At 32.5% G+C, this 10,892-nt stretch overlaps 2 protein-coding genes across 2 annotated transcripts; both read left to right on the top strand.

Moving 5' to 3' along the window:
* Positions 1–1,596: 1,596 nt before the first annotated feature.
* Positions 1,597–8,105, top strand: LOC18595055 (myosin heavy chain-like protein). The gene is made up of 5 exons (XM_007022829.3): positions 1,597–1,758; positions 2,296–4,686; positions 5,720–5,846; positions 6,347–6,448; positions 7,578–8,105. Exons 2-5 carry the CDS (start codon positions 2,330–2,332, stop codon positions 7,638–7,640), a joined length of 2,649 nt encoding a protein of 882 aa, XP_007022891.2. The 5' UTR covers positions 1,597–1,758; positions 2,296–2,329; the 3' UTR covers positions 7,641–8,105.
* Positions 8,106–8,951: 846 nt separating this feature from the next.
* LOC18595056 (uncharacterized) lies at positions 8,952–9,974 on the top strand. The gene has a single exon (XM_007022831.3). The coding sequence runs from the start codon at positions 9,131–9,133 to the stop codon at positions 9,608–9,610; it is 480 nt and encodes a 159-aa protein (XP_007022893.1). The 5' UTR covers positions 8,952–9,130; the 3' UTR covers positions 9,611–9,974.
* The last annotated feature ends 918 nt before the right edge of the window (positions 9,975–10,892 follow it).

A 10,892-nucleotide genomic window follows, 5' to 3' on the forward strand; every position in this document is an offset into this window, starting at 1 on the left:
GTGAACATGAATAAAATATTTAGTTTAGTATAACTCTAAAAAGTTTTTATAGGTTACATAATTACATGAATTTTAAAAGGATATTGTAGGTTTGAAAATTTTAAATATACGAAAATTCATTTGGTATATATACTACTAAAAGATAATATGGAGTAGAATTATTAATGGAATTAACCCTTAATTTAATCAAGGGTCAATTCCTTGTTGAATTAATACCTTAAAGCAATTGATCAACTCTTTTTTTTTTTTTAAAAAAAGCTAAAAGCAATTCAAAGGTTCATATAGAATGGAATATAAATAATTAGAAAGTGATATGTAGCTTTGGATCCCATTAATTAAATCTCCTATAACCTTTGACCAAAATCATTTCCCATCAATTGTTTCACCCATTAGAATGTGTCATATGCTTTATTCATGAAAAACCCCTTTTTTTTTTTTTTCCTTTTTCTCTTCTTTAAAATGGTAGGTAAAGTGCTCATGCATTCACTTTGTCCCTTTAAGTTTTTTTATCTTTTTAATTTAATTTTTCCCAATTACGCATAAATGAAATGATTTGAAGATACTTCGAATTTAAGTTATATTAAGTTCGATTCGTTTTGAATTAGTTTCAGGTTATTTTAGATTTATATAAAATATAACAATTTTAACATAATATTTGAGTTGAAATTTTTTCGAATGTGGATTTATTTCAAATTAAGTTTTTCTCAATTTAAATCTCAAACTTTTTAATCAAGTTGAAGCATTATAAAGGAGCTGTGGATTGGGGTTGGTTTTACAGCCTCTAATATGAAATGACAAAAGACAGGGAGAGACAAAGTAACAAGAAAGAAACAAGCTTTAAATGATGGTCATCATGATTGTTTTCTTTTCCTTTCTTATCTCGTTTCCTCCTCGATCACACTGATTATGATTGTCGTATTAATTAATTATAATTAATTATAATAAGCTTAATTAATTTGTGCAGGTGGGCCATAGAAAGGAAAGCACACTCCTTTCTCAAACATCCTTTAATGCTCTACAACTGATTCCTTAGCATGAACAAAATTGGATAATATACTTTTCTTGTTCAATTCTCCTAAAATTATTCTCATAAGGTCGCGTAACATTTCACGCTATGTCATTTCTTTTTTTCCTTTATCTAAATGTTGTATAACATTAAAATTTGAGACTTTAAATTAAGTTTTAAATCGAAATTTAGAATAAAAAGAAAGAGAAACATATCTAAATCTTTCATGCAAAATATTTCATTTTGTTTGACATAAATATATTATTTTACGTAAATATATGTTCAGGTGAATATCTCCCAAACATATTAAATTTTTGAAAAAACATTACATACATGTATGAAAATGAAAAGGTGTAATTAATTTTCTTTCTTTTTCATATATAAACGTTCTTTAATATTTGCCGTTACAGATAAAGACAAAAATTGGTAACATAAAGCATATGCTTAAATACATGCAAGTATTTTTAATTAATTTTCCTTTCCAAAAAAATGAAATTAAAAGAAAAAAGATTTCCTTTGGAGGAAGAAAGGTCAAATATGGCAGATTATGTAAATAAATTTAATACCAAGGTTCATTGTATAGTCTGCCCTTTTCACTCCCGCTCACCAAATCTATCTGGACTCTTTTTGTCTATTTTCTCAGAAACCCTAAACGTAACCAGAAGAACAGAGGGAAGCACAGAGATTTGTAAATGGAGCAGCTTTTCTCTCTGAACTCTTCTCTTCTCCTTTAATTTCTCCCGGAAAATCTCGTAAGTTGCCCTTTTTTTTTTTTTTTAATTGTGTTTACATTTTTAACCTTTTTTTCTTTCTTTTTTTTTTTTTTTGTGATTCTTCGCTTTTGTTCATTTGCTCTTAGAATCCTGAGCTTATATTTCTTGTTAATTTATCTTTGTGTTTAATTTCTTTCTCAAATGCAATATGTTTATGAATGTGTTGAGCTCAATTTTCAGTGTCAAAAGTTGTCAGATTTTGTTAGTGTGATTTGCATTTGTTTTAGAAAAATTTGACTTTGAGCTAATTGTCATTGTTTGACTGGTAAGAATACATCAGAAAGGGAAAACGAAATGCAATCTGATGCCTTGTAGTCCATTTCTACAGTTTTTTATGCTGAAATCTGAGCTCAACCATGTAAACTGATGAAATTTGAATTTTTATGAAGTAGTTAGTTTCAAATTTAGTTAAATTCAGCTTGTTGAAGCGTAGAAACTTATGGTGATCTTGAGCAATATGTATTAATTGCTATTGATTTAGTTTGCTCCTTTTTTTTTTTTTGTTTTTGTTTGCAGTTTAATAATCCTGCTGGTGAGAGGCAATTCTGAAATGGGTATGGAGAGCTGTAGAGATGTGAATGCTAGTGTTGTTTCATGTTGTGATGCATCTATAAATGGGTCGGTGCACATTGGTGATACTATAAAAGAGGGTGAGGAACTGGATGTTGACTTTCTCAATGAATTTGATTCATATGTGGAAGACATCAACGACCGGTTGACAGTTTCTAGGTTGGTGAGTGACTCAGTCATCAGGGGCATGGTCAATGCTGTTGAGCAAGAGGCAGCTGATAGGATTGCTCAGAAAGAGTTGGAGTTAGTAAGATTGAAGAAAATGATGAATCATTACCATGTTTGTTCAGATGAAAACAAGTCTTTACTGAAGCACTATGAACCAAACATTGAAAAAGATGGTGTATTTTCAAGATTGTCAGATTCTTTTTGTGAGCATGACAGGATCCGAGAATCTTTGGGCAGTCTTCAAAATGCAGCTAAAGGGCAGTTTAAGAATCTTAGGATAGAAATTGACAAAATCAGAGGGCATAGTTCTATTAGGAGGATTAATTCAAGTCCCGAGTGGGTGGGATTGGGTGGTATTCTGCAAGAGGATGAAACCACAGACCGGATTGATGTGGATAAAACACTTGATTCTTTAAGAATAACCCTAGACACTATCTATGAGCAAGTCGACGATATTATTTGCTCATCCAGTGTTTCACTCTGTCAGTGGCAGCTGGAGCTAGAATATCAGGAAGATGTTGAACATATGGTGGTAGCAAGTTGTATTCGGAGTTTGAAGGAACAGTTTGAAGAAAGACTATGGGATCAAAATGCTCAATGTTATGGTAACGGAAATGTAAATTGGATTGAGAAGATCAATGAGATTTCCAGTTTGCGTCAGGAATTAGATACCATTTCTAAATCACTGTCTAATCCTGAAACTGGGATGCTGAATTCTCATAGTTCCTTGGAGATCAATGATGATTTGAGTAACAATAAAAGGACCGATCATTTACATCGAAAGGTTTCAGAGAATCATGTTTCATCTCTTTGGGAAGGAAATGGCAAGCAAGAAGAGTCGGTAATTGCTGTGCCAGAAAATTTGGATGCTGCGCAACTGAGTCACATGTCAAAGGGGGAATTGGTGAATTTTTTCAAGATTGAGATGACAAAAATGAAGAGAAACCATGACTACAAACTACAACAGTTGACTGAAGAATATTTTACCCTCAAACGGGAATATTTGAAAGAAAGGGGTTCTTCTTTGCCATTCAGGAAGGATAAGGAGTTTGATGTCTTGAGGAAAAAGATCCCAGATGTCATTGTGAAATTGGATAGAATTCTTGTTGGAAATGAGAAATTTCCTTTAGTAAGTAATAACGGTGAGACTCTCGGAAGTTTGAAGGACAGATTAGAATCTCTTCTTTCAGAAAATCATCAACTGAGAGATTCACTATTCGATAAGAAAAAGGAAGTTAACAGCCTTTCTTCACAGGTTTCGGATGCCATAGTGAAAATCTCACAGTACTCTCTGACCGAGGATAACTTACTGAAAAAGGTAGAAAACCTTGAATCTGCAGTTGAAGATGTACATATTGAATCTGCCATTAGTGGGGATGTATATAAATGCTTCATCAGGGAGGCGATCAGCCAGACCAAGCGGATCAGTGAAGATTTAGAGGTGGAGCACATCATCATGAAAGAAATTTATGACCTTATATGGAGAGATGCTTCTTGCAATATGCCACATGCCAGCAAGAGTGAATTTGAAGATTCTGATTTGGAATCTTTAATTATGGAAGGACTATGTGCAATTGTATTCAGAGCAGCCTTCTCAGAAGCCAAGGAGAAACTCCATGACTTAAGCAAGGATGCATGCAAGAAAGAAAGGGTACTAAAACTGGAAGTTGAAGAGAAGGAAAAATTGCAGCAGCATATGCTCCTAATGGCATCAACAATTGATGAAAAGGAGAAGTTACTTAATGAAACATCTGCTGCAATGGAAAGAGAAAAGGAGAAATTTATGTTGGCTTCTCAAGAACTTGATGTTGTAAGGGATAAGACAAACCGGCAGCAAATGATAATTTCTAAGTGCAATGAAGAATCCAATGTTCTGAAAGTTAATCTCCGTCAAGCATCGGAGAAACTTGAATTACAACAAGTGGAAACATGTAAATTAAACGAGAAGCTTGACCAGGCAGTGAAAGATTTGAGGGAAAGCGATGATGAGAAAAGAAGGCTTCTTGTTGCTGCCAAGGAGAAGGAGAATATTTTATCATTGTTTGAAGCAAATGAAAATGAGCACAGAAAACAGATGGAATCAATAATTATTCTTGTTGAAGGACTATATAAGACATTTGCTGATTTTGAATGTCAAGTAGCAGAAGATATGAAGAGGAGTAATCTAAGGTACTTTCTCTATCACCGTTACCTTTTTTCATTTCCCTATTGATAAATTACTGAATGCTTGGATAAGTCTTATGAAATGTTGATGGTTCACATAACACTCTTTATGCTTTAAGAGACAGGAATGTTGTCTCAGTTCTATCCTCTCTTATCTGTCCTTACAAATGACTAGAAGGTTTTAAGTGGAAAGAAACCTTAAGTTGCAATGTGTTGTCTGTTCTGTAACCAAATGAATTTTTTCCTAGGTTTTGTCATTGGGGCTGTAACTGTTGAATTGCATTGTTTTCCTCTCAAATGTATGATATTGAATTTTACCTCAGACCTTGACTTGCTTAGTAATGGAAGATGGACTTAAGCTCTGTCTCTTCTTCAAAACTTGTGGAGAAAAGGCGTATAACTCATGACTTTGGAATTCATTAAATTTCAGTTCCTAGTGTTCTGCTACTGCCAGATTGCCAATACTCAAATATCTGGTTAATGTTGTCAAGAAAAGTTCAGTTAAGCTCATTCTCATCACTTTTAAGCCTATCAACTGAAACTAATAAGATAACTTTCATTTTTGTCAGAGATCCTTATTGATATAAATGATTTGTTGTTGCTAGTTGTCTATGACATCTGTCAGTTTTTGATTTTACAATTTGACTGAGGTAGCTCTGCCAATCCCTGCTTCTTGCAGAATGGTTGAAATTTTTTAAATTCAGCACTTTCAGGTGTTTGGGATAGTGATGTATAGATTGTATATCCATCAAGTTAAGCTAATTTGGATTTCTTTTTTTTTTTTGAAAATAACTTTCACTCTGGTCAATTTCCTGGTCTTTGGTCGGTGTGTGACCTTGTGTCCTTCAGTCTAATTCATGTTCCTATATGAACCATTGACTTTTATTATCTTTAGATTATAATTTGGTTTGATACTCTATTACTGAGTTTTTATGTACTTCTTCTATTTTGAAAAGCATCTGTATTAATTTGGAGATGGAATTTTCTATTGCATTTATTAACTCAAATATGTAATATATGCATATGGGTCAATTTTCAGGTTGGAGAATTTGAACTCCCAATTCAGTTCTCTCATTCAGATGGCGAACGTATTGAAAAGAAAGGGATTGCATTATAAGCAGAATCTTGAAAGGAGATGTTCTGACCTTGAAAAGGCTGAAACTGAGGTAGAATTAGGAAATGTTAAAGTATTCCATTTTGTGATGGCTTTATACCTGTTTGACATTGTAGAATGAATTTCACAAGGAATAAATATGAATTAAATGATGCTTGGCTTATATTTTTGATAATGATAAACCGAGCTGCAGATTGTCTTCTATGGTATGAGTAATGATATTTTATTTGTGAATTTCTTGTCTCCCCTTTTCGATTAGTAGTGGTTTAGGAAGAAAACTACCAAAGGATAGTGTAGTGATATAGTAGTCTACAATGTATTTGATCGCCAAATGGACTGTGTACTGGCTTCTATTTCAAGGTTAAACTATTACATAAATAACCCTGTTTTAGTTTTCACATTAACTGTATACAGTTTACATTGAAATAACTTAAACCAAAGCAGAGAAGATCATTGAGTATCATTGATTGCATTATACATCATAATAGAGCTTTCTGATTTGGTAAATCATTATTATTATTGTATTTATTATGGTTCTTTTTTTTATTGAAGGTGGATCTCTTGGGTGATCAGGTGGATGTTCTTTTAGGCCTTCTTGAGAAAATATACATAGCGCTTGATCATTATTCTCCAATATTGAAACATTATACCGGAGTAAGTTGTTTCTTTGTTCTACTGAACTTTTATATTGTTATATTTCTTAAAAGTGAGTCAAAACAGATTCATGCGTCTATGGAACGTTTCTTAGGTCACAAAGATCAATAATAACTTGGGTTATTCAAATGTTGTTTGCCGGTTGCATATGTTTCTTAGAATTGGAAAGCATGCTTTGGAAATTAGAGAAATACTTTCTTTGTGTTTAAACCAAGGGATATCCTGTGCAAACAAGTTTTGATTGACTGAACTTGATGATTTAATGAGCATTTCCATGTGGACGGTGAGATAGGAAGACCAAGAGGACATTGGGGGAAACTATAAAAAGGGACAACATAGTCCATTAAGCCAACCTCACATAGTGGAACTTTGTTATTTCAACTTAGTGACAGGCAAAAAGTTATGTCACCAAAGAAAAATGCAAAAATCATGCCATGGAGTTTCCATGCAAACCTAAATAACTCCGTCTCTCTTTTCACAATGTGCCTCATTATGTTCAGATTTATTTCTTCCTATTTATGGCAGGATGGAAAACCTGAAAAACTTTAGATTTAAAAAATCAAGGGTTTTATTTAATGTTGTTGGTAATGTTCACAGGAGTGTTTCTATAACTTTCCCAGGATTATATTCTTTTTTAGTCTACCTTTCTAATGTGATGACTGAAATGTGACAAAATCCTGCTTGTTGTCTCTCTCCCAAAGAGGATGACCTGAGTTTGAATCTCCCACCCTCAAACTCTCCCAGAGAAGGAAAGAAAGAAAGATGATTTCAGTTATTTAACCAAAGCTTATACTTGAAGTTGCGAAAAGACAGAAATAGTTTTAAGGGAAAAGGAATACCGTTTAAGCTAATTCATGGTTGAATGCATATGTATGCAATTTTAACCTGTTGAAAGGTAAATTTGATAGTAGCGGAGTGAGAAAAAGTAATCAGTTTATTAATCTGTTTTTTATATGTATGCTTGAATATCCATTTTTATGAAGAAAAAAACATATATGAACACTTAATAACTTCTTGTGGTGTTCTGATAATTGTGTCGTAGCTTGGCCATGCCCGTAATTTCTGTATACTTGTCATCCATGCATTTCCAAATCTGATGTTCAGAAGTACTTTATTTTGCTTGTTTCAGGTTATGGAGATATTGAATCTGGTTAGAAGAGAGTTGAGTGGAGAATCTACTAGGCCAGTTTGATCTACTCTTCCCACTGTAGAGAAACTCAGAACAGAGGTAGGTTGTAAAAATTGTTGCAACAGCATCATCGGGCAAGTTAGCGAGATTTTGGGGTATTAGAATACAGTCTTTATTGAAGTTGTCCTTGCTGAATATAGCTGTACAGTCTAGTAAGCCAAGGAGATTCCCTTTTGCTTCCGTTGGACCAAAGAGTTATAGATCTTTTTCAGTGTTTGACCAGAGTGTATATTTGTTTGATTTAGCAGTTGATGAAATTAAACTAATATTTCTCATTACCCTGTGCTGGGAGTATGATGGGGATGTCTTTGTTCTCTCTTTGGCACATACACCATACCTGACACATTTACAATCAAAGCTCACATATGTAGTTTACTTTCTTTTCCTTTTGAGAAAGAGAGATAGAAGTCTAGGTCTTGACAAATAATTCTTAAATATGCATATATACTTTTAATTAGTTTTATATAATTTAGTGGTGTTATGATTTTTTGGAGTGATGGTACTCTGTTATTTAAATGTCTATTTATAATAAGCATTCTTAAAAGTTTATGTCAAGGAAGATATGTTTACTCTTTCCATTTACAGGGAAAATATTAAATAGGGTTTACTGGTAATCTTTCTGGTCGTATTATCAAATTTGGGATGTGAAAATCATTGAAAATTTTTAAACCGTTGAAAATGAAAATTAAAATAAAATTAAAATTATTAGAAATTATACCTCACAGATGAAAAAAAAACACCACTTTTTGAATTTGGATGTAGGTTTTGAGCTTAACTATCAATAAAAAGGTTTTATATCCAAATCAATGCATATTTAAAAGTTACTAATTATTTTCAAAAAATAATGATAAAAAAAACCCTTTTCATTTTGATTAAAGAAAAAGTTGCAGTTTTTAAGTTTTATATGCTATCAATAAATCAAATCTTGTAATTTTGTTAATAAATAAGTTTAAAAGATATTTATTGAAAAAGATTTTTAAATTTTGCGATTAGGTTATAATGTATATATAATACATTGATAATACGTTAAATATAAATAAAAGAATTAAATTGGTAGTGCGTGTCATAGGTCAAAACTTAAGTTTAATTTTGTGCGATTTTAAATTTTAAAAATAAAACTAAATAAGTTTACAAATCAAGTTTCTCAATAGTGTACGGCAGCCTTTGCTAGTCCTTTTATATAGAATTAAGAAGAAAAAAAAAGCTGGTAAGGAAGGGGCGAGAGTACTGAAGTGTGAAGGAGATGAGAAAAATGAAGACAAGAAATAGAAGCTGGTTGGTGCCATTTCACCTTCTTCTTCATTTAGCAGCTATTTGTGTATTGGGGGAATGGTTAATCTTTCAGTTTGGAGAGAGGGACAATACGAAAACAGACATTTCACCTTTAAAACTACTCTTTAATTTAATTGCCCTCCAAGCAAACCTCGCTTATCCCTCCCTCACCCGCTTCTTCTTCCCTTCCATCCCATGCCTGCTTTGTTTTTCCACCCATAATGGGAAGCCACTGCAATCCCAGCAAGCGCCATTATGACATTACACTGTCCAAGAGAACCCGGAAGCCATTGGATCTCCAGGAAGCTAACGGTACATCCAACATTGCTTCCTCCAAATGGGATAATCCTCTGAAAATCTTCCCAAGAAAAGCAGCTGATGATGATGATGATGATGAAGATGAAGGGGAAGAGAGTAGTGATCATAAAAGCTTGAAGCAACTCATCAACGGTGATGGAGGAGAAGCAAAGGAGGAGACCAGCTGCAGATCATCAGGCAGGAGCTCACTGGTTCAACATTTCAACCAAGAAGAGAAACAGCTTCAGCTGGTGAAGAAAAACCAGCAGGATGGGGTCCATGGGGGGGCGAAGCTGAAAGGAATGATGAGTCGGTATGCCAAAGTTTTGAGCCGTTTGGTGAAAGCCAAGCGTGAACCGCGCTTAGGGTCCAACAAGAAGCATCTTCTCCGGTTAACAATGTAGGGTTTTTCCTCATACACGAGCTTATGCCTCAGAGTATACAATATTCCCAGATCTCAAATCATACCTCATATATATATATATATATATATATATATATATATATATATATGTATAAACCTTATGATATGCTTGTGTTCCCACGTTCTGTAATTGAATTCTACAATTAATTAATTAGTAGTATGTGCTTATCTCTCGACTGTTCCTTCAACAGTGCTTTTCTCTCACAATGACCAAAGCACTGTTTAAGTAACAGTGACATTGTCCATTTATCCTCCTTCATGAGGTTTTGTGTTTCTTGGGAATTTGATCCATAGCCAATGGCCATCATCAGATGATAGATGTCTATTGTTTATACTTTGAGAAATTCTTCTTGGCTTTTTCTGGCCTTTTGGGCAATTTTTTATCCTTTATTTCTTTCATTTTATTGGAAAAATAAACTAATTCAATTTAATATATTGTTTCTATGCAATAATAAGAATAAAGTTGTTAATTTTGTTTGTGGCCTTTTACATTAATTTGTATTTCAATCATAAATTTTTTTTAATTAACTTAAAATGCTTACTTGTATTGGTTATAAATTTTGAATCCGTACTTGATTTGTGTCAATGGTTCGATCACATTAAAAAATACCGATTGATACTCCAAACAATAACACAAATAATTTACGTAAAAAATTCAACCAAATTTATTTTTATTTTTTTAAGCACGTGAATTTTGATTGATCGAAAAAAAATTTCATATAGATTCATAGATAGAAGTGGTGGCTCAACCCTTTAAGCTACCAACTTACTAATGCACACGTGTGATGATTGCACTTTGTTTTAAATTGTCCTGATTTTTTTCTTTTTTTTATTTCGTAAATATGAATTCTTCAAAATTAAATATTTATAATTTCAGACGACATAATTCTTCCACGATTTATTAATAAGCACTTTTAACTATCATGATGTTTCTAATTATTAATAAAAGTCAATTATATATTAATAGATATTAACTTTGATTCCATATTAGTTTTTAATAATTCAATAAGTTTCGTTTCAATTAATTAAAAATTCACTTGATTGATTAATCTCTCTGAAAATTTTAAAAACAATTGAAGGTCACTTTAAATCGGTTAATATCATAATTTCCTTACATGATAACTTTTTATAATTTGCATATTATGATATTATATATATATATATATTTATATATTTCTGACTTAAAGTTTATTGCGCCCCTAATTATGATTCTTTGTTCGATTATGAAATATTATCCTTCAATTAAAATTAATTATATAAGT

This window comes from Theobroma cacao, chromosome 6 (assembly GCF_053813885.1).
Source record: "Theobroma cacao isolate CCN51 chromosome 6, ASM5381388v1, whole genome shotgun sequence".
Lineage (NCBI taxonomy): Eukaryota > Viridiplantae > Streptophyta > Magnoliopsida > Malvales > Malvaceae > Theobroma > Theobroma cacao.